Below are 25,466 nucleotides of genomic sequence, written 5' to 3' on the forward strand. Positions count from 1 at the left end.
ATCCTTGTGCATTACTCCTTCAAGAACTGCATAGTTTATTTACCCTAGAATTGAGCAGGTAATTTTAATAATACTTATTTAAATCAGAGGAATAAGCTGCATTCCATGACTAGAAGTGTTTGCATAACTCATTCTGTGTACCCACTTTCCTTGTATAAATTGCTTCTCTTGTCATCTTAATCCAACCCTCTAAAAAGGAAGAATTTTTTGTTTGTTTGCTTATTTGTTTGTTTTTATAAAGCCAAGTTATCATATGTTTGTAAGGGGGAAATCAAAGCAAAAGACATGATATTCAAACACTGATTTGCTTAAGTGCTATGAAATATATTTGAAAAATAATTGCCAAAAAAAATTTTACCTTTACAGTTGCCAGGCACTTCATGACAAAACAAACCAGGTATCTGTTTCTCCGTTAATGTTGGAGATGTAGTGAAATTACATTTTTTTATACACAGTCCTCATAATTCCATGTAGATTACCTTTCTTTTATTGAAACAGAATAACTACTAGATGCAAATGTGGTCATGGCTTTAAATTGTGCTATCATCATAAATTGGCCTGGATTCTACTTGTTTTGTCGACAAACACCTTTCTGCAAGTATTCCCTTGTTATGTGAATAAATTTTTATTATTTTCAAACCTTCTTGCATATCTATTTCCTAGAGACATCTAAATATGTATGTATGGATTCTGTTAAACTTTTAAAGAGTTAAACTGTTTTTCCATTTCTAGAACCCCATCATTTTATCTCTGTGTGTTGACATATACTGCTGGGCACTTTTTTTTTTAAAGAAAAAAATAGACCTCCAAAGAATATAGAAATTCTTTAGTCCTATGTGAGCCTGTTTGTAAACCAGCTTGTCAATATGTATCAGAAATGTAAAAAACACTTTCTATACCTGGTTGAATTTTATATAGCTGCCATACATTATATATATATTCTGATGATCCCCCACAATTTTTCCAAATGCTATTCAGCATATTTTTACTCTCAGTTCCATACATTTCCATATAACTATAGATCTATTTACATAATCCACCTTTCTTTAAAGCCTATCCATTCTCCTTTTATTGTATTTCAAGCATGCCTTTCATCACTCCAAGTAAGTCTCAGGGAGGCCTGTAGGGTTGTGTCTAATTCCTTTGCCTTGGAAGTTTAAATTCACCATGTCACCCATGCTCAGCACATTAAGTGGTAAACATATTTTGCCTGAAGCTTTCTACATGCCTCTTTTAAAGTTTCTCCCATGACTTATTGAGCTTTAACTCTATTGTTAATATTCTTTTCAGACCAAGAGAGGCAGTAAATCTAAAACAAACTTACAGATTTTACTGCTATAACTTTCAGACCCACCTAGTCTCCTGTGAGGAGAAAATTGTTCCTTTTAGTAGGATATTTTTCCTATGTGTCTGATTGCTACTCTCCAGTGATTAATTCTTTAATTATATCAAACAGTTTTCCTCCTAGAAGTTAAAAATACTAAAATAAAATTATTTATTTCCACTTATTTTTCATTTTACAAGTATGTGTATATGTATATATAAAAATATTTTTTATTTTCAGGTCTTGTTTTTAGTTACTTCACTAGTTTAACCTGAGATGGTTCAATAGACAATAGTTATTTTTGTTATTATTGGTGTTTCTTTTATAGATAAAACACGAATCATGGAAATTAATCAGCAAGAATTTTTAAGCAGTTGCCAAATACATGCCAGCCCTAAGGATACCAGGACTAAGGATGCTTGTTTCCTAAGGCCACATCAGCCTTGAGCACCATATATATACATGATATGATTTTAAGGTCATATGAATACTCTTTCTAATTCCCTTTCATGTTCTCCTCAGTATCTTTCACCTCTTCAATCTGTGAATTTTTGTGAAGAAAATTTACTTAATGGGATATGAACTTATTTAGAAGATAGTAGTATGACTTTGTGTTTTAGAGCTTTGGCTTTGGAATGGGTCTGTTATGTTCCAAATGCTGGACCCACACGTACATAATGGGCTCTCTTGGATAATTAATGAAACTACTTTACAGCCCCCTGTGCCAAAGGTTTAGTCAGATGAGAGGAAGGATATTATTCAAAATATTTAACACTTGGAAGAGCCCAACTCTGAACCATTCAGAAGAACACTGCTCAAAGCAGGATCTTGAAGGATCCCTGATGTGTCAATCCTCACATACCTAGTAGTGAGAGATCATAAGGGAGAAACTGAAGTGCTGCTAGGACACTCAGGGTGCTTTGACAATGATTATTTAACTCAGCTGGTTGGGAAACACTTAACTATTTTAATTGGTTCAACTGAACTGGACCAACCCAGTGACTGTCACAGATACTAAATTATTTATATCAGATCTTTTCCAAATACATTTTTCTAAGGATAACAACAATGATATCAGAAAAGGATAAAAGGAAAGACATAATAGATTGACTGGAAGGGTAAACAGGAATCAAACATGTTATAACAATCAGTGGTCACAGCACCAGCAATATCACCTTATTCAAGTTGTTCCAATGGCAAGATCCTGACTATGTCTTAGTTCCCCTTGTTTATACCTAAGGCTAACTCTCCAGGATTCCCAGAGATTTAGTGACCTACCAATTGCCTTTACACTAAAATCCTTTTTTTTTTTGTTTAAGTTAACCAGATTTAAATCCTCTGGTTTCTAACTGAGAATACTCATAAATATCTGGTAACAGGACTAGATTACTGGCAGTAATACCTCCTAATATGTAGAATTGATTTGCTGCCATACCCTAATATGTGGAATTAATTTGCTGAAGAATTCTATAATTCTTCATAGAAAATTAATTTTTTTTGCTATATTTTGTTAAATTATGGTGTGTTGTATATTCGGAATAAAAGCAACAACTTCAAGGACTTGTCTGGAAAATATCAGGATTTTGCAGTGTGTTCATTGATTCTTATGACCATCATTAAGATTTTTCAGAAAGAGATAAGCTTCAGACTCTCCAAACACAAGAAATAAAGAAAAGGCAGTTTTATAATAAATACTTTTTCTCCCTGTCATTTCATACCCAATTCGACTGAAATAGGGATAATTTGATTCTTTGCATTGATGGAAAATATACTGTAATCCAAATTTAAGCACTGATATACTAAGGCAGAAAGATAGAATTCTCAGAAGATAAGATGAGGTAAAAGATAAATCTGAACTCTTAAGCCTCTTTCACATGCCTCTGGTTAACCCAGTGGTTTCAACTTTGGCTGTACATTGCCTTTTAAAAAATAATGATGCTTTGTCCCTAACCATTGAAATTCTTATTCAATTTAATTTTTCTTAGAAAGTGGTTTGAGCATTGTTTTTGAGAAAGTTCCCTAGGTAATTCTTGAAGAATAACTTTCTCATTGAAGAAGTCTCTGGAATGTAGCCTGGAGGACAGAATCATATTCCAGGTTTTGATTTATCTCAGTTCGAAGTCATTAATTTGTGAACCAGAGGGTGGTTAGTGCACAAAGTCACGCTGTGAGGAAACAGAAGTTCTCACATTCAAAAACTGTGCATAAATGTGATCTTTGGGTGTTGTTTCTAGCCAATTAAATAAACCTGTAACAAATACATTGTAAGCTTAGAGGTTCTTAAGATAATTATATTGAAATAAAATGTGACTTTAATATTCTGTATTTTTATTCTTCTGACAATTAAATGAAATACTATAAGTAAATTACCTAGCGGAGTGCCTCACACAAAGGAGTAACTCACTGGAAGCAAGTGATTATCACCATAAGTACTATTATTATCCTTACCACTCCTTCTACTAACAGTACTTTAACTACTACTATGACTACTACTGACAGCTAGAGACCAGGTGTTTCCTAAATAAATCCAGTGAATCACTCAACAATTTTGAGGTGCTTTCTTATATGCTGCAGCACAAATGATTTGTGTAGAGTTTTTTTCTTCCATTTTTTTTTAAAAGATTTAAAAACATTTTTTTTAGTGATCTCTACGCCCAACATCTCTATACCCTCTACAACCCCAGGGGCAAGAGTTGCATGCTCTACCGATTTGTAGGTACCCTACAAACAATTTATATTTTTAAATATATTTTTATTAGTGTTTTGAGAGAGTGCAAGTGGGGTAGGGGCAGAGAAAGATAGGGACAGAGGGTTCAAAGGAGGCTCTGTGCTGACAGGCTGACAGGCTGACAGCAGGGAACCCAATGCAGGGCTCAAATTTCTGAACCTGTGAGATCATGACCTGAGCTGAGGTCGGATACTCAATCGACTGAGCCACCCAGGCACCCCTATTCAGATTTATTTATTTATTTATTTATTTATTTATTTATTTATTTATACATACTTTTTTAATATAATTTATTGTCAAGTTGTCTAACATACAGTGTGTAAAGTATGATCTTGGTTTTGGGGTAGATTCCTGTGGTTCATCGCTTACATACAACACCCAGGGCTCATCCCAACAAGTGCCTTCCTCAATGCCCATCACTCATTTTCCCCTCTCCCCTACCCCCCCCATCCACCCTCAGTTTGTTCTCTGTATTTAAGAGTCTCTTATGGTTTGTCTTCCTCCCTTTCTGTTTGTAACTATTTTTTTCCCTTCCCTTCCCCTGTGGTCTTCTGTTAAGTTTCTCAAGATCCACATATGAGTGAAAACATGATATTTTTAAGTATCACTTTGATACTTAAGAAGGAAGTTGTTACCTATTGTTAAGTGCAAATATTCTGCCCTCTTTTCTGGTTCTTTTTTTTCTTTTCTTAATGTTTAATTTTTTTGGAGAGAGAGAGAGAGCATGAGCAGGGGAGAGGGGCAGAGGCGGCAGAGGAGAGAGAGAGAGAGAGAGAGAGAGAGTCTCAAGCAGGCTCCATGATCAACTCAGAGCCTGACGCGGGACTCCATCCCATGACCCTGGGATCATGACCTGAGCTGAAATCAAGAGTTGGATGCTCAACCAACTGAGCTACCCAGCATCCCTTTTATTGTTCTTGACAAAACTTAATATTAAGTCCCATTTCCACCCCCTACTTTCAACATCTTTATTGGCGAGATTTATAGTGTTGAAATTATTTGGCAAGAACTAGTTATTTTTCTTCACACAAATTCTTTGAAATCAATTAATATAACTCATGCTGGCCCTAAAATCCCCAAATTTCTTGCTTAAATGTGTGGTTCTTTTTGTTGATTTAATTTATGCCTTGTTGGGAAAAGTGGGTCTGTAGTATCCACAGTATGTCTGTCTGTGTTTAAGTTTGTATTTATCTGACTGTATTTGGTTGAAAGGTGAAGTTGTAAGGTCCTCTTTCCAGTATGTAAGAATATGTAGCAACTGAGGGTGCTGGGGTAGCTCAGTATGTTAAGCATCAAACTTTTGATTTTGGTTCAGTTCGTTGTTTGTAGGGTCAAGCCCTGCTTTGGGCTCTGCATTGACATCACAGACCTTGCTTGGGATTTTCTCTCTCCCTCTCTTTCTGCCACTCCCCTGCTTGCTCTCTGTCCCTCAAAATAAATTAATAAACTTAAAAAAGGAATATGTAGCAAGTACTTGTTATTTGTTTACTATCTAGATCTTTCCTTGTCTACAAACAGGTCATCATTCTTATGTGATCTTTTTCTATAGGCTTCAATATCTTTCTAACAACTTCTTAAAACATGATTGAGCTAATTTTAAAATGGCATCTTTGCTTCATCTCTGTACATATCTTTGTCTAGGGCTCCACCTGTTCACTCTTGGCAATTGCTTTCATCATAACCAGCCTGAGTTATATCTGGAAAAAGGCAGGAAAGAATTTCTGAGTCATAAAATTTCTATTACACATATCAGCACTGAGTTAAGGAGAAAATAAATCATTTTCATTCATTTAGAAAGCAAACAAATGATTCTGTCTAAAGTTCTACTTGCACAACTTAATACACTCAATGGTTGTTGCACAGAGGAGAGGGAATACATATAATAAAATAAATGCAGAGTTTGGTCTGATAGAGATTTGAGTGTAAATCCAATCTCAAACATTTAGAAACTGTATGATATGTGTAGGCAACTATTTAACCTATATAAGCCCTTATATTTTTTGTCAATAATATGGTAATAAATTTTACTATGAAATATAATTTTGTAGATTATAAATAGTGTATTAAAAGTACTTGACACAGGTATATCCACTATCATCACTGTTATTTAACATAATACTGGAGGTTCTAGCCTCAGAAATCAGATAACAAAAAGAAATAAAGGCATCCAAATTAGCAAGGAAGAAGTAAAACTTTCACTATTTACAGAAGACACAATTCTCTATGTAGAAAACCCAAAAGACTCCACCAAAAAATTACTAGAACTGATACATGAATTCAGTCAAGTCTTAGAATATAAAATCAACAAAAAGAAATCTGTTGCATTTCTCTACACCAGTAATGAAGCAGCACAAAGAAATTTCCTTGAAGAAATCAAGGAATCAATCTCATTTACAATTGCTCCCCAAACCATAAGACATCAGGAATAAATCTAAACAATGAGCTAAAAGATCTGTACTATGAAAACTATAAAACTGATGGTGGCAGTGCCTGGGTGGTTCAGTTGGGTAAGCATCCAACTTTTGATCTTGGTTCAGGTCATGATCTCATGGTTTGTGGCAATAAGCCCCACATTGGGCTCTGTGATGATAACATGGAACCTCCTTGGGACTCTCTTTCTCTTTCTCTCCTTGCCCCTCCCCTGCTTGTGCTCTCTCTCTCTCTCTCTCTCTCTCTCTCTCTCTCTCTCTCAAATAAATAAACTTAAAAAAACCCACTGATGAGTGAAATTGAAGGTGACACAAAGAAATGGAAAAACAGTTTATGCTCAAGGATTGGAAGAACAAATATTGTTAAAATGTTGATATTAACCCAAAGCAATCCCCATCAAATACCACCGGCATTTTTCACAGAATTAGAACGAACAATCCTAAAATTTGTATGGAACCACAAAAGGTGCTGAATAGCCAAAGAAATCTTGAAAAAGAAAAGCAAGGTGTGCCTAGGTGGCTCAGTTGGTTAAACATCCAAGTCTTGATTTCAGCTCAGGTCATGATCTCACAGTTCGTGAGTTTGATCCCCGTGTGAGGCTGTGCACTGACAGAGTGGAGCCTTCTTGGGATTCTCTTTATCCTTCTCTCTCTGCCCCTCCCCGACTCTCTATCTCTCTCTGTCTCTCTCTCTCTCTCTAAAATAAATAAATAAACATTAGGAAAAAAATTAAAAACAAAAAGCTGGAGGCATCACAATTTCAAACTTCAAGTAATTTTACAAAGCGATAGTGACCAAGACAATATGGTACTGGCACAAAAACAGACATATAGATCATAGAACAGAATAGAAAACCCAGAAATGGACCCACAAGTATATGGTCAACTTTGACACAGCAAGAAAGAACATTCAGTGAGACAAAGACAGTCTTTTAAACAAATGGTATTGAGAAACCTGGACAGCAAAATGAAAAAGAATGTAAGTGGACTACTTTCTCACACCATACACAAAAATAAACTCAAATGGATGAAAGAGCTAAATGTGAGACAGGACACCATCAAAATCCTAGAGGAGAAGATATGCCTATCTTCTTTGACAACCTCTTTGACATTGGCCATAGCAACCTCTTATTAGATATGTCTCCTGAGGCAAGGGAAACAACAACAACAAAAAAAAAACAACAAAAAACTAGTGGAACTTCATCAAGTTAAAAAGCTTCTCCACTGCAAAGGAAACAATCAACAAAACTAAAAGTAAAAATTTTGGATGGGAGAAGATATTTGCCAATGACATATCTGATAAAGGGTTAGTATCCAAAATATATACAGAAGTTACACAACTCAACCTTCAAAAAAAAATAATCCAATTAAAAATGTACAGAAGACATGAATAGACGTTTCTCCAAATTTCATGCAGATGGCCAACAGACATGAAAAGATGCTAAACATCACTCATCATCAGAAATACAAATCAGGGGTGCCTGGGTAGCTCAGTCGGTTGAGCGACTTTGGTTCAGGTGATGATCTCGTGGTTTTTAAGTTTGAGCCCTCCCATCGAGCTCTGTGCTAACAACTTGGAGCCTAGAGCCTGCTTTGGATTCTGTGTCTCCTTCTCTCTCTGCCCATCCCCCGCTTGTGCTCTGTCTCTGTCTCTCAAAAATAAATAAAATGTAAAAAAAATTAAAAAAAATAGAAATACAAATAAAAACTTCAATGAAATGTCACTTCATACCTGTCAGAATGGCTAGAATTAACAACACCGGAAAAAACTGGTGTTGATGAGGATACGGTGAAAGGGGAACCCTCTTATACTTTTGGTGGGTGCAAATGCAAACTGCTGCAGCCACTCTGGAAAACAGTATGGAGGTGCCTCAAAAGTTAAAAATAGAACCATTCCATGACCCAGCAATTGTATTATTAGATAATTATCCAAAGGATACAAATATATTGATTTGAAGGGATATATGCATCCTGATGCTTATAGCAGCATTATCAACAATAGCCAAATTATGGAATGAGCCAAAATGTCCATTGACTGAGGAATGGATAAAGAAGGTGTGGTATACATATCTACAATGGAATATTACTCAGCCATCAAAAAGAATGAAATCTTGCTAGTTACAAAGAAATGGGTGGACCTAGAGAGTATTATACTAAGCAAAGAAGTCAGTCAGAGAAGACAAATACTACATGATTTCACTCACATGTGGAATTTTCATCTTATTTTAAGCATTTTAATTACTTACACTAGAACAATGAGTAATTAATAAGTAAAAAGAAATTAATTACTTACACTAAAATGTGAGCTATCCAAGGTCAGAGAGTTTATTTTATTTACTGTTATTTCTGGTATACAATTGAAACTAATATGTTTACTGAATGAATAAACAGAATTCCATTTTTAACTTACAATTTACTAAAAATACAAAGTCTTTTCCATTATGTAGCTATGCTCAGATATTTTATTTTATTTTTTCTTACATTTATTTATTTTATTTTTGAGAGACAGAGAGAGAGCACAAATGGTAGAGGGGCACAGAGAGGGGGACACAGAATCCAAAGCAGGCTCCAGGCTCTGAGCTGTCAGCACAGAGCCCGACGGGGGCTTGAACTCACAAACTGTGAAATCATGACCTGAGCCAAAGTCGGACGCTCAACTGATGGAGCCACCCAGGAGCCCCAATGTTCAGATATTTTATAAGGAGGATTAGCCTAGGTGTATCTATTATATATTTATTTCATTCACACAAATATTTCAAAACTCACTTTACAAAATCCTCACAAACACTGTGCTATTGCCAAAAGTTGTTGATCCATAGGCAACCAAATAAGCTGTTCTTTAGAAATATGTTAAAAATCACTCAGTTAAGTATTAGCCACTTATCAAAAGTAAATTTATTGGAGGTTTTAAAATTTTTTTAATGTTTATTTATTTTTCAGAGAGAGAGAGAGAGAGAGAGAGAGGGAGCATGAGTGGGGGAAGAATAGGGAAAGAGGGGGAGACACAGAATCCGGAGCAGGCTCCAGGCTCTGAGCTGTCAGCAAAGAGTGAGACTTGGGGCTTGAACCCATAAGCTATGAGATCATGACCTGAGCTGAAGTTGGACACTTAACCCACTGAGCCACCCAGGCACCCCAATTTATTAGAGTTTTATGGATAGGTAATTATTGATAATTTTTTTCTGACATAAGGCATCTGTTCTTTTTCATTTTATTTTTTATCTATTTTTTTAAGTCTGAGCTTAACCAACTGAGCCACCCAGACACCTCTTACCCATTTCTATAATAGCTGTAATATAGTAATAACTATTTTCGGAATTCCTGCCAAGTTTTGTGTACTGAAATATTCCCTGCAAATTAGTTGAATTTTCCATTAATAAATAGCAGTGATGTAAAAAATACTGTCTTAATGACATTAAAAATATTGTTTTCCATAAGTACTAAGATTAGTGGCCACAAAGTGAATAAAACCCTGAAAATATTGTTTAAATAATATGCAAAAACATAGTTTTAAAAACATATGGTTTTGATTGCATAGGAGAAAGATTTGATGTAATTTTTTAAAATTTCTTTCATTATTGCAACTAAATGAAATTTTATATGGATTACTTTCACATTCATTAGTGCTTTGGGCACAAATCCACTGGAGTGTTCTTTCCTGCTAATCAGAGATGACTTCAGTATCTTAGATTTATGGACTACCAAAAAATTCAGGAAAAATTTAAATAACCTGAGAAGTTTTCCTAGCTTAAATTGAGATGATCTTATACTTTATTTTGTCCTTTTAGGCAAATTGGGAAAATAACATTCATAGATATTTTAAGCATATTTTCTAGTTTTGCAGGGAAATAATTACATATAGATATACATCATGATGTTCTAATTGACATATATTGTGTAATTATTACCACAGTATGTTTAGTTAATATCCATAATGCCATATAACTATAAACAAAAGAAAAAACCCTTGTCTTTGTGGTGAGAATTCTTAGGATTTACTCTTAACAACTTTCCTTTATATCATATAGCAGTGTTAACATCATGTTGTATATTAGATCCCTAGTACTTATTTATCTTATGACTAGAAGTTTGTACCTTTTGATACCTCCTCCTCTAACCCTCACCTCTGATTACTACAAATCTGATCTCTTTTTCTGTAAGTTTTTTTTGATTCTGCATATAAGTGAGATCATACAATATTTGTCTTTCTCTGTATGACTTATTTCACTTAACATAATGCCTGCAAGTTTCATCCATGTTGTCACAAATGGTAAGATTTCCTCATTTTTAATGGCTGCACGATTCTCTGTTGGATGTATAAAATGTGTGAATGTGTGTATGGGTGTGTATCACAACTTCTTTATCCATTCATCCATGTCTTGGCTATTATAAATAATGTTTCTATGAACATGGGGTGCGGATATCTTTTTTAGTTAGTGTTTTCAGTTTCTTTGGATATATTTTTAGAAATGGAATTTCTGGATCACATGTTAGTTCTATTTTTACTTTAAATATTGTTTTAAATGTCTATTTATTTATTTTAAGAGAGAGTGTGTGATTGGGGGAAGGGCAGAAAGAGAGGGAAAGAGAGAATCCCAAGCACCCTTCACACAGACAGTTCAGTGTGAAGCCTGACATGGGGCTTGAGCTCACAAACCCTGAGATCATGACCTGAGCCAAAATCAAGAGTCAAATGCTTAACTGACTGATCCACCCAGGTGCCCCTGTATTTTTACCTTTTTGAGAAACCTCTATATTGTTTTCCATAATGGCTGTACCAATTTACAATCCCACCAACAATGTACAAGAGATCTTTTTTGTCCTCATCCCACCAGCATTTGTTAACCTCTTGTCTTCTTGATGATGGCTACTCTTAGTAGGTGTGAGGTGATATCTCATTGTGGTTTTAATTTTTACTTCCTTAATGACTAGTGATGTTATACATCTTTCATAGATGTCAGCCATTTGTATATTTTTTGAAAAATTTCTATTCAGATCTTTTGCCCATTTTTAAAATTGAATTATTTGGGTTTTTTTGCCATTGAGTTGTAGAAGTGTGTTGTATATTTCAGGTATTAACCTCTTCTCAAATATATGGTTGACAAATATTATTTACCATTCTGCAGATTCTCTTCTCACTTTGTTGATGGTTACAGTCTTGTGCAGAAGGTTTTTATTCTGATGTACTCACATTTATTTTTAATTTAGTTTCTTGCTTTAGGCATAATTTCTTAAAAAACTCATTACCAAGACCCAAATCAAGGAGACTGTTTCTATATTTCTCTAGGAGTTTCATGGCTTCAGGTCCTACATTTAAGTATTTAATCCATTTTGAGTTATTTTTTCTGAGTGGTGTAAGATAGGCCTCAAGTTTTATTCTCTTAGATATGAATATCCAGTTTCCCCAGAACCATTTATTAAAGAGACTGTCTTTTCTCCACTGGGTATTTTTGACTCCCTCGTCAAATATTACTTGATCATACATGCCTGAGTTTATTTCTGAGTTCTTAATTCTGTTCCAGTGGTCTATTTGTCTGTTTTTATACCAGTACCATATTGTTTTAATTATTACAGCTTTAGAGTATAGCTTTAAAAAAGAAAGTCTGATGCTTCTTGCTTTGTTCTTCTTAGGATTTCTTTGGCTCTTTGGTTTCTTTCTTTCTTTTTTTTTTTTTTTTTTTTGCAGTTTCATGTAAATTTTAGGAGTATTTTTTTTCCTTTTTTGGTAACGAATACTATTTCAATCTTGAAGAGGATTACATTGAATCTGTAGGTGGCTTTGGTAGTATTTACATTTAAACAATATTAATTATTACAATGTATGAATAACAGGATATTTTTTCATTTATTTGTGTCTTTAATTCTTTCATTAAAATCTTGTAGTTTTCATAGTAAAGATCTTTCACCTCATTGGTAAAATTTATTCTTAAATATTTCATTGTTTTTGATGCTATTGTAATGGGATCAATTTCTTTATTTCCTTTTCAAAAAATTTGTTGTTAGTGTATAGAAGCACTACTGATTATTTGTATGTTAATTTTTTATCCTGCAACTTTCTGAATGTTGATTAATTCTAACAGTTTTTTGGTTGATTTTTTTTGGATATTCTGTATATAAAATCATGTCAGTATGTTAACTAACTGGAATTAAAATAAACACTTAACATAAAAAATCCTAAAAATAGTGAAATAAAATCATGTCATCTGCAAATAGTGATTTTATTTCTTTCTGTTCAATTCTGATGACTTTTATTTATTTTTCTTGCCTGATTGTTCTAGCTAGAGCTTCTAGTACTATGTTGAATCCAAGTGGTGAGAGTGGGCACTTTTGTTTCTGACCTTAGAGGAAAAGATTTTGACCTTTCATCATTGAGTATGATGTTAGCTGTGGGCTTCTTATAATGACCTTTATTATGTTGAGATATGTTCCTTCTATGCCTAATTTGTTAGGTATTTTTTTAATCATGAATAGAGGTTACATTATGCCACATACTTTTTTCTGCATCTGTTTAGAGAATTATACGGTTCTTTTCTTTCATTCAATTAATGTGAAGTATCACATTGTTTGTGTATGTTGAAACATCTTTGCATCCACATAAGTTCCACTTAATCATGATGAATGGTCTTTTTATTGTGCTACTGAAATCAGTTTCCTAGTATTTTATTGAGCATATTTGCATCTATATTTATCAGGGATATTGACCTATAGTTCTCTTTTCTGATAATGTCCTTATCTGGTTTTGGTATCAGGATACTGCAGGTGTCATAAAATGAGTTTGGAAATGTTCTTTTCTCTCTCTGTCTCTCTCTCTCTTTCTCTCTTTTTAATAGTTTGAGAAGTATTGGTTTTACTTCTTTAAATGTTTGGTCAATTTCATCAGTACAGCCATCTGGCCCTGGATTTTTCTACACTGGGATATTTTTGACAACTGTTCAATCTCCTTATCAGTATATGTGCTATCTATCTATAAGGAAAGAGAAATAGAACATATGCTATATTAGATATGAGAAAGGTGAAAACACTACAGGTGCAGACATTTAAAACCATAAAAGGCTATTATGAATCACTACATGCCAATAAATTTGAGTATTTAGGTAAAATGGACAATTGCCTGGAAAAGCAAAACCTTAGAAAATTTTCACAAAATGGAGTGCCTGGCTGGCTTAGTCAGTAGAGCATGCAACTCTTGATTTCAGAGTCATGAGTTCAAGCCTTTGTTGGGCATACAGCCAAAAAGAAAAAATAAAGAAAAAAAAAAGAGAAAATCTTCACAAAAGAAACAGAAAATGTAAATAATTTTGTGTCTGTTAAAGAAACTGAATACATAATTTAAAATCTTCCCATACAGGCCCATTTTGTTTGGTAATCTGTGAATTCTACCAATTATTTAAGAAGACATATGTCAATCTTAACAAGATTACTCTTAACGCTTCTAAAGAGAAGAAAAACAGTCTTAAACTTTTTAAATTAGCCTTTAAAACATCTCAAAACATTACAAGAAGAAAATCACTGGCCAATTTCAAAAATAAACAATATGCAAAATTGTAATGATATATTAGTATACTGAATCCAGAAATATATACAAATGGCTATTTATCACAACCAAGTTGGGTTTATTCCAGAAATGTAAGGTTAGTGTAACATTAAAGAGTGTATCAATATATTTCACTACATTTTCAGAATAAATGAAAAGCATCCTATAATCATTTTTTCAGAAACCCTTATTTTTTTTCAATTTTTTGTTCATTGGACTCAGTCCCAGTACCATTTCTATAACAATTCCTGAGGTTTCAGAGCTTCATGTAAGCACTATAATAAAAATATGTCAACTCTTGAAGGCATTCTTCTTCAGAAAAGCCTGCTAACAGCAGGGCCCTTTGAATCACATCCTGTAGATCAATCTGACATTACTTTTTTAGCTGTCCTTCCTGAGATCTCTCTGAAGCCTCAAAAAAAAAAAAAAAAGGAAACAATAATTATTTTATGGCTATCATAATTACTGAAATGGAATCACATGGCATTTCTGCATACACCTTTGCAAAAGTGTGCTTCTTTGCTTGTTAAAATGTTGTTAGAAAAGGAGTGAAAATTCTGTATGTCAGAATCGAGTGCAATTCACAGATGGCATCTTCCCACTTTTAATTCTTGTCTGAGCAGTTAATGGAGGTAAAGAGAGGCAACTCAGTCCCAAAAGTTGGCTTATGAATGACCACTCACTCCCAGACTACTTTTATTTGCTATTACAACTACAACTTAAAAGTTATGATAATGCTATAGGCACATCAAAAACTGCTTCCTAGGAGAGGGAAGATGGCGGCATAGGAGGACACTGGGCTCACCGCGCGTCCTGCTGATCACTTAGATTCCACCTACACCTGCCTAAATAACCCAGAAAACCGCCAGAGGATTAGCAGAATGGAGTCTCCGGAGCCAAGCGCAGACGAGAGGCCCACGGAAGAGGGTAGGAAGGGCGGCGAGGCGGTGCGCGCTCCACGGACTGGCGGGAGGGAGCTGGGGTGGAGGGGCGGCTCGCCGGCCAAGCAGAGCCCGAGTCTGGCTGGCAAAAGCGGAGGGGCCTGACGGACTGTGTTCCGACAGCAAGTGCGACTTAGCGTCTGGGAGGTCATAAGTTAACAGCTCTGCTCAGAAAGCGGGAAGGCTGGAGGACAAAGGGAGGGAGAGTTGCTGAGCCCCCGGACGACAGAGCTCAGCTTGGCGGGGAACAAAGGCGCTCGCCAGCGCCATCTCCCCCGCCCATCCCCCAGCCAAAATCCCAAAGGGAACCAGTTCCTTCCAGGGAACTTGCTCGCTCTGCACAAACACCCAACTCTGTGCTTCTGCGGAGCCAAACCTCCGGCAGCGGATCTGACTCCCTCCCGATGCCACAGGGCCCCTCCTGAAGTGGATCACCTAAGGAGAAGCGAGCTAAGCCTGCCCCTCCTGCCCCCATGCACCTTGCCTACCCACCCCAGCTAATACGCCAGATCCCCAGCACCACAAGCCTGGCAGTGTGCAAGTAGCCCAGACGGGCCACGCCACCCCACAGTGAATCCTGCCCCTAGGAGAGGGGAAGAGAAAGCACGCACCAGTCTGACTGTGGCCCCAGCGGTGGGTTGGGGGCAGACATCAGGTCGGACTGCGGCCCTGCCCACCAACTCCAGTTATACACCACAGCACGGGGGAAGTGCCCTGCAGGTCCGCACCACTCCAGGGACCATCCAAAATGATCAAATGGAAGAATTCCCCTCAGAAGAATCTCCAGGAAATAACAACAGCTAATGAACTGATCAAAAAGGATTTAAATAATATAACAGAAAGTGAATTTAGAATAATAGTCATAAAATTAATCGCTGGGCTTGAAAACAGTATAAAGGACAGCAGAGAATCTCTTGCTACAGAGATCAAGGGACTAAGGAACAGTCACGAGGAGCTGAAAAGCACTTTAAACGAAATGCAAAACAAAATGGAAACCACGACGGCTCGGCTTGAAGAGGCAGAGGAGAGAATAGGTGAACTAGAAGATAAACTTATGGAAAAAGAGGAAGCTGAGAGAAAGAGAGATAAAAAAATCCAGGAGTATGAGGGGAAAATTAGAGAACTAAGTGATACACTAAAAAGAAATAATATACGCATAATTGGTATCCCAGAGGAGGAAGAGAGAGGGAAAGGTGCTGAAGGGGTACTTGAAGAAATTATAGCTGAGAACTTCCCTGAACTGGGGAAGGAAAAAGGCATTGAAATCCAAGAGGCACAGAGAACTCCCTTCAGACGTAACTTGAATCGATCTTCTGCACGACATATCATAGTGAAACTGGCAAAATACAAGGATAAAGAGAAAATTCTGAAAGCAGCAAGGGATAAACGTGCCCTCACATATAAAGAGAGACCTATAAGACTCGTGACTGATCTCTCTTTTGAAACTTGGCAGGCCAGAAAGGCTTGGCACGATATCTTCAGTGTGCTAAACAGAAAAAATATGCAGCCGAGAATCCTTTATCCAGCAAGTCTGTCATTTAGAATAGAAGGAGAGATAAAGGTCTTCCCAAACAAACAAAAACTGAAGGAATTTGTCACCACGAAACCAACCCTACAAGAGATCCTAAGGGGGATCCTGTGAGACAAAGTACCAGAGACATCACTACAAGCATAAAACATACAGACATCACAATGACTCTAAACCCGTATCTTTCTATAATAACACTGAATGTAAATGGATTAAATGTGCCAACCAAAAGACATAGGGTATCAGAATGGATAAAAAAACAAGACCCATCTATTTGCTGTCTACAAGAGACTCATTTTAGATCTGAGGACACCTTTAGATTGAGAGTGAGGGGATGGAGAACTATTTATCATGCTCCTGGAAGCCAAAAGAAAGCTGGAGTAGCCATACTTATATCAGACAAACTAGACTTTAAATTAAAGGCTGTAACAAGAGATGAAGAAGGGCATTATATACTAATAACAGGGTCTATCCATCAGGAAGAGCTAACAATTATAAATGTCTATGCGCCGAATACCGGAGCCCCCAAATATATAAAACAATTACTCATAAACATAAGCAACCTTATTGATGAGAATGTGGTCATTGCAGGGGACTTTAACACCCCACTTACAGAAATGGATAGATCATCTAGACACACGGTCAATAAAGAAACAAGGGCCCTGAATGATACATTGGATCAGATGGACTTGACAGATATATTTAGAACTCTGCATCCCAAAGCAACAGAATATACTTTCTTCTCGAGTGCACATGGAACATTCTCCAAGATAGATCATATACTGGGTCACAAAACAGCCCTTCATAAGTTTACAAGAATTGAAATTATACCATGCATAGTTTCAGACCACAATGCTATGAAGCTTGAAATCAACCACAGGAAAAAGTCTGGAAAACCTCCAAAAGCATGGAGGGTAAAGAACACCCTACTAACGAATGAGTGGGTCAACCAGGCAACTAGAGAAGAAATTTAAAAATATATGGAAACAAACGAAAATGAAAATACAACAATCCAAACACTTTGGGACGCAGGGAAGGCAGTCCTGAGAGGAAAATACATTGCAATCCAGGCCTATCTCAAGAAACAAGAAAAATCCCAAATACAAAATCTAACAGCACACCTAAAGGAAATAGAAGCAGAACAGCAAAGGCAGCCTAAACCCAGCAAAGAAGAGAAATAATAAAGATCAGAGCAGAAATAAACAATATAGAATCTAAAAAAACTGTAGAGCAGATCAACGAAACCAAGAGTTGGTTTTTTGACAAAATAAACAAAATCGACAAACCTCTAGCTAGGCTTCTCAAAAAGAAAAGGGAGATGACCCAAATAGATAAAATCATGAATGAAAATGGAATTATTACAACCAATCCCTCAGAGATACAAACAATTATCAGGGAATACTATGAAAAATTATATGCCAACAAATTGGACAACCTGGAAGAAATTGACAAATTCCTAAACACCCACACTCTCCCAAAACTCAATCAGGAGGAAATAGAAAGCTTGAACAGACCCATAACCAGCGAAGAAATTGAATCGGTTATCAAAAATCTCCCAACAAATAAGAGTCCAGGACCAGATGGCTTCCCAGGGGAGTTCTACCAGACATTTAAAGCAGAGATAATACCTATCCTTCTCAAGCTATTCCAAGAAATAGAAAGGGAAGGAAAACTGCAGACTCATTCTATGAAGCCAGTATTACTTTGATTCCTAAACCAGACAGAGACCCAGTAAAAAAAGAGAACTACAGGCCAATATCCCTGATGAATATGGATGCAAAAATTCTCAATAAGATACTAGCAAATCGAATTCAACGGCATATAAAAAGAATTATTCACCATGATCAAGTGGGATTCATTCCTGGGATGCAGGGCTGGTTCAACATTCACAAATCGATCAACGTGATACATCACATTAACAAAAAAAAAGAGAAGAACCATATGATCCTGTCAATCGATGCAGAAAAGGCCTTTGACAAAATCCAGCACCCTTTCTTAATAAAAACCCTTGAGAAAGTCGGGATAGAAGGAACATACTTAAAGATCATAAAAGCCATTTATGAAAAGCCCACAGCTAACATCATCCTCAACGGGGAAAAACTGAGAGCTTTTTCCCTGAGATCAGGAACACGACAGGGATGCCCACTCTCACTGCTGTTGTTTAACATAGTGCTGGAAGTTCTAGCATCAGCAATCAGACAACAAAAGGAAATCAAAGGCATCAAAATTGGCAAAGATGAAGTTAAGCTTTCGCTTTTTGCAGATGACATGATATTATACATGGAAAATCCGATACACTCCACCAAAAGTCTGCTAGAACTGATACATGAATTCAGCAATGTTGCAGGATACAAAATCAATGTACAGAAATCAGTTGCATTCTTATACACTAATAATGAAGCAACAGAAAGACAAATAAAGAAACTGATCCCATTCACAATTGCACCAAGAAGCATAAAATACCTAGGAATAAATCTAACCAAAGATGTAAAAGATCTGTATGCTGAAAACTATAGAAAGCTTATGAAGGAAATTGAAGAAGATATAAAGAAATGGAAAGACATTCCCTGCTCATGGATTGGAAGAATAAATATTGTCAAAATGTCAATACTACCCAAAGCTATCTACACATTCAATGCAATCCCAATCAAAATGGCACCAGCATTCTTCTCGAAACTAGAACAAGCAATCCTAAAATTCATATGGAACCACAAAAGGCCCCGAATAGCCAAAGTAATTTTGAAGAAGAAGACCAAAGCAGGAGGCATCACAATCCCAGACTTTAGACTCCACTACAAAGCTGTCATCATCAAGACAGCATGGTATTGGCACAAAAACAGACACATAGACCAATGGAATAGAATAGAAACTCCAGAACTAGACCCACAAACGTATGGCCAACTGATCTTTGACAAAGCAGGAAAGAACATCCAATGGAAAAAAAGACAGTCTCTTTAACAAATGGTGCTGGGAGAACTGGACAGCAACATGCAGAAAGTTGAAACTAGACCACTTTCTCACACCATTCACAAAAATAAACTGAAAATGGATAAAGGACCTGAATGTGAGACAGGAAACCATCAAAACCCTAGAGGAGAGAGCAGGAAATGTCCTCTCTGACCTCAGCCGTAACAATCTCTTACTCGACACATCCCCAAAGGCAAGGGAATTAAAAGCAAAAGTGAATTACTGGGACCTTATGAAGATAAAAAGCTTCTGCACAGCAAAGGAAACAACCAACAAAACTAAAAGGCAACCAACGGAATGGGAAAAGATATTTGCAAATGACACATCGGACAAAGGGCTAGTATCCAAAATCTATAAAGAGCTCACCAAACTCCACACCCAAAAAACAAATAACCCAGTGAAGAAATGGGCAGAAAACATGAATAGACACTTCTCTAAAGTAGACATCCGGATGGCCAACAGGCACATGAAAAAATGTTCAACGTCGCTCCTTATCAGGGAAATACAAACCAAAACCACACTCAGATATCACCTCATGCCAGTCAGAGTGGCCAAAATGAACAAATCAGGAGACTATAGATGCTGGAGGGGATGTGGAGAAACGGGAACCCTCTTGCACTGTTGGTGGGAATGCAAATTGGTGCAGCTGCTTTGGAAAGCAGTGTGGAGGTTCCTCAGAAAATTAAAAATAGACCTACCCTAGGACCCAGCAATAGCACTGCTAGGAATTCACCCAAGGGATACAGGAGTACTGATGCATAGGGGCACTTGTACCCCAATGTTTATAGCAGCACTCTCAACAATAGCCAAATTATGGAAAGAGCCTAAATGTCCATCAACTGATGAATGGATAAAGAAATTGTGGTTTATATACACAATGGAATAGTACGTGGCAATGAGAAAGAATGAAATATGGCCTTTTGTAGCAACGTGGATGGAACTGGAGAGTGTGATGCTAAGTGAAATAAGCCATACAGAGAAAGACAGATACCATATGGTTTCACTCTTATGTGGATCCTGAGAAACCTAACAGAAACCCATGGGGGAGGGGAAGAAAAAAAAAAAAAAAAGAGGTTAGAGTGGGAAAGAACCAAAACATAAGAGACTCTTAAAAACTGAGAACAAACTGAGGGTTGATGGGGGGTGGGCGGGAGGGGAGGGTGGGTGATGGGTATTGAGGAGGGCACCTTTTGGGATGAGCACTGGGTGTTGTATGGAAACCAATTTGACAATAAATTTCATATATTAAAAAAAAAACTGCTTCCTAGTTACAATTTAGCTATGTGTTCTTTTCTCTGATATAAATTGCTTGATATTCTAAATTATTAAATGCAACATCATTATCTGGGCAACCTAAGGATGGTGTTTAAAAAAACATGAATATTAATGCTAACATCTATTACAACAATGATGTTCCTATACTTTTATACCCATAAAACTGAGGAAAAATCCATACAATTCTGTGATGTGTCTTCTGTTAATGAAAAACAAAAGTGGAAACTATATCTATGACTTAAAATGAGGTCATTATCCATTTTCTACCTTTTTTGAGATAGACAAACTTTGGCTAAAATCTTGGCAATGTCACTTGCTTAATTTTCCTGAGGCCTCAATTTCTCATTTGTGAAATTGTTGCAAGAATACCTATCTTGTAGAAATTATGTGAGAATTGCACAAAATAACATGAAATTTGTCTGGTGGTGTCTAGCATTTAATATGCTCAATCAACTTTGAGTTTCCTTGGCTTCTTATACCAATTCCATTTCTGTTTCCCACTCACAGACCCAGAAAAAAGAGCTCCTTAATCAGTCTCTTTTAATTGATGTATCAAATTAGGGATGTATCCTTAATTGATGTGAACAAATTTATAGGTTGGGACAAGCCAATTATCTTTTCTCAATAAATGAACTCTGTCATAAGTACTGGGTCAACTGGTAGTTTCCTGAATTATAAGATTATGTCAAATTGATTTGGGGGCCTCTCATATTAATGTTATATAAAATGAGGCAGTGAAGAAAGTGGAAAGATACTTTAAGGGGAAGCAAATGCAACAGTATGAGAAGGATTGCATAGTTTCCAATGTACAAAGCTAGCATCCTTGTTTCCTAATATTTCTTATCCCATATTTAGTGTTTCATTATGCCATGTTGTCACTCTACTCTTTTTATTTTGTATGCCCTTTTCAAGCATATACTTTTTTAGTTTAGCTAACTTAAATGTGTTCTAATATTACAGTCAAATGAATTTGAGTTATTAACTACTCCAGTGTTTTTTTAAATTCTGTTACTTAGAGCAACTTTTATTTTTCAAGATACTAAGTTAACATCATGATTTAATTAGTGATTGATTTTTAAGCCAACTATAAAATTGGCTAATAGGTTTGCTGATATTACATAGTGTGTTTTGACACTGACCTCTTTACATTAAAAATATTGGTAGATTCATCATATATTCCAATATTGAAGAAGACAGAGATTATAAAGACTACATAAAACTAAGGAGGAAAAATGATCAAAAAGTTTGTCCAATAGTTAATTGAATGGATTGCACATGAAATATCACGGTCCCAATTTTTAGTACATATTAATATTAATGAATATATTATTTAGGATGCTTTTGGCACGAGTTGAAAAAGACACCTAATTAAAAGGATAAAGTTATTTATTATGTAAGAAGAGGCAAACTGTCCAATGATGTCAGCAAAGATTCTCTGCCTGTTCACTGTGCTATCCTCAATGTGTTGGCTGTTGTCCATAGTCTTGTCTTTTCATGCATCCAGAATGCTGCTGCAGGCTCTGTGATCCAATACAGCTTTGTCCAGAACATAACAGGCAGTTGCCCACTGCAGACTGTTTTTAAATCCTGGAATTTAGATTTCCCCAAAAGTCTCCCAGCACACTACCTCTTAAATCCCATTGGTTAAATTTCTGGTATGCTCACTCTATTGTCCAAGAACAACTATAAATAATTCCTCTTTATTCTCAAATGTTTTCCCATTGGATGATAAATTATCATTATGTTTGTCCACATGCCTATGCCTTAGGAGAATGAGATTCTAGGAGCATGAAAAAGCAAATAATCTAGTGTTTTTAGCTTCTCATAAAGTGATTTTGGCAAGGGATAATGTAATGGCTTTGGGGTAGTCAACCAATAATCTTACAGACATGAAATTACATGTGGCATTGTAATAACAAAGAGACACTGATATTACATATCTGTAATAACATGTCTGCCACATTTTAAGTATAGAACACTTTCTAATTTCTGATTATGAAGTTAGACATTGTACAAATTAGATTAATTTTTGCTAAAATTCTCTGTGATGATCAGAGTATCCGTGAATGTGAATTTAGGAAAAAGTACAAATGAGTAGTCAATTTTATTATTAGGGGAAATCCAATTTGGTCTTCCATATAAAAATATTGATAAATATTAACAACTTTTCCACTCTTTGTTTATTTTTTTACTACTTTTGAGTACATTCTAAATATTTTCTTTGGTTTTCCTTTAGAATTAGACCCAGTGACCAAGCAACTTATGCTCCATACAGCTAAACCAACTTTTGGTCATCTGAAAGATGTAAGTAAAATGGTCAACTTATAATAAATATCATTATCCATAGTAATTAAATGCAAGCATCTATTATATTTTAATGTTCGGTAGCCTTGCTACTAAAATGACTGGAATATTATCCACTCTCTAGAAAATAATACAGTAGGATATTTACACGTATTTATGTATTTTAATGTTAGTTATGGTAATACTTTTGGTAATATAGAGATTTATAAAAGACTACACAAACTTTCATATATCAACAAAAATGTACCATATAATTAGCCTTGCATAAGAGTTTCACCTATGTTTTCTTCTAGGAGTTTTACAATTTCAGATCTTATATTTAAGTCTGTAATTAATTTTGAGTTGATTTTTGTGTATGATATAAGGGAAGGGCCCAGTTTCATTCTTTTGCATGCCTACTTACTATATGTGACAACATGGATGAACCTCGAGGATATTCTGCTAAATGAAATAAATCAGTCACAGAAGGACAAATATTCCATGATTCCACTTATAGGACGTATGTAAATTAGACTCATGGAAGCAAAAAATAGAATTGTTGTCAGGGGTTGGAAGCCAGAGAAATGGATAGTTGCCAATCAATGTATAAATAAAATCAATAATCAATAAAATCAATAGTATAATTAATAAAATTTCAGCTATGCAAGATTAATATGTTCTAGAGATATATTATACAACATTGTCACTATAGATAGCAATACTGTATTGTTAATTAAAAATCTGTTAAAAGGATAATCTCATGTTAAGCGTTTTTAGCACAATAAAATAATTTTTAAAATTTCACATTTTTAAGAGCATACATTTAAACAGTTTTAGCATGTCCGTTTTATGTGACTAAAGTATTGTAGTTGAAATAAATACACGTTATGCCAAATCTACAAAACTTATGTTTACAATATGCTATAGAATGAGTAGAGGAACATTATAAATTAGATCATGTGAGAATAGTTCAATTAGAATATTTGATAACTAATACAAGAAATGTGAAGAAACCCTTGAAAAACTATCATATAATGAAGAATCCATAACATTCCAGAGAGGTCTGGAGAAGACCAGATGGCCTGATGGTATTGTTCCACATGAAAAGGAGGCAGAATCCAAGTCCACATGTCTGGAAAGGGTGTTTGTAAAAGGTGGCAGGTTATGATGTATGATATGAGAAAAAGGTAGAGATGTCAAAAGAAAAGGAAACAGATTAACAGTTTAACCAAATAGGGTCTTGGAAGACCAGACATCCATAGATGGAATTTTTAAAAACTAACCTGATTATAGTGTGGTTCTCAGTGCTAGCTTTGCCCTCTGTCTCCCCACAAAACGCATTAGTGAAATCCACATGATTCACTCTGATACTTTCAGTGTTTTCTTATGGTTGAATTTGGACACATGTTGAGTCTTTCTTTGAGACTAATATGTGGCGAGCATAGAAGTCCCCCCAAAAGGACAAAATCTGGGTTATGTTTTGAGAACTTAACTGGGATTTGTGATTAAGGTGCAGTTCTCATATGTATTTTTTATTAAATCATCATGATGAAAGTGAAACAAGAGTGTTTCCTCACTATAGTTGCCAAATGACACAAACCATGATGATAGTTGGCGTATGACTTCATAGGAGAGAAACATTATGAGTATTTGCAAAGTTTAATACTGAAGATTAAAATAAAGTGCTAAATTCATGTACCATTTCATGTATTGAGTGAGAGAATCAGTAAATGATATTCTAAAGTCTTGGGCTAGTAATGAATATATAATTGAACTACAGAAGTTAACCAATTTCTTAATATCAAAATCTTTCCAAGATTCTAATAAGATATCCATGGCAGATGTTGTCTGTAGATGTAGAGTTTCTTGGAGAAAGTACTCTATTGGGTGATTTGGTCATCAACCAAGTATTAGAATGATTTTTTTGAGGTCAAAAGCTACCAGAAAAGAGAGAAATGTATGGGGAATGCAATGCCAGTGACATCAGAAAAATATTTTGATTTGTGGTCAGAATATATCACTGAAATTCTCAGGAGTAAGAGGTATAAAGTAGAGAAATGAGAAAGATTACAAAATCATTTTCAAGACCAGTGCTAAGAATTACATAAGGTGGACATGTCTTTGTTTGGGGGGCAATATGTTATAAAGTGGAAAATAGCCAGGATTAAGATGACAAGATTCTGATCATAAGTCAAAAAGGCAGGTAATAAAAGACTTCTACATACATGTTAGAACTCCAGAGACTTTGTAATAAGATTTGTGATAAGATGATGTGGAGAAAGTGTTAGATTACCCAGAGGTAGTCACTTCAAGAGCAATTTATAAATAAGCCTTCGTGGAAAGACCTTGAATTCATTTAAAACGAAAAATTTACCCTTCCTATCTGTCTCTTAGTAAAGCTGATGCAGGAGGAAGAAGATTAGAGGTAATAATGCCCACCCTTAGTAGATAAAATGG

The 25,466-nt window shown here is 35.6% G+C and overlaps 1 protein-coding gene across 5 annotated transcripts in view; it reads left to right on the forward strand.

Annotated features, from left to right (window-relative positions):
* Positions 1-25,466, forward strand: part of CNBD1 (cyclic nucleotide binding domain containing 1) — a 456,861-nt gene that overhangs the window by 391,214 nt on the left and 40,181 nt on the right. For 4 of the 5 annotated variants that reach the window (XR_013553368.2, XM_078441451.2, XM_078441452.2 and 1 more), the window contains one exon: positions 22,963-23,030. Coding sequence is in view for 4 of the 5 variants with exons in the window: in XM_078441451.2 (XP_078297577.2) it covers positions 22,963-23,030 (68 nt within the window). In the remaining variant the exon portion in view is untranslated. Of the gene's footprint in view, positions 1-1,652; positions 1,797-22,962; positions 23,031-25,466 lie in introns of those variants that run through there. The other variant, XM_078441453.2, reaches the window with a different exon arrangement.

The sequence above is a fragment of the Panthera onca genome, chromosome F2, assembly GCF_046562875.1.
Source record: "Panthera onca isolate mPanOnc1 chromosome F2, mPanOnc1 haplotype 2, whole genome shotgun sequence".
Lineage (NCBI taxonomy): Eukaryota > Metazoa > Chordata > Mammalia > Carnivora > Felidae > Panthera > Panthera onca.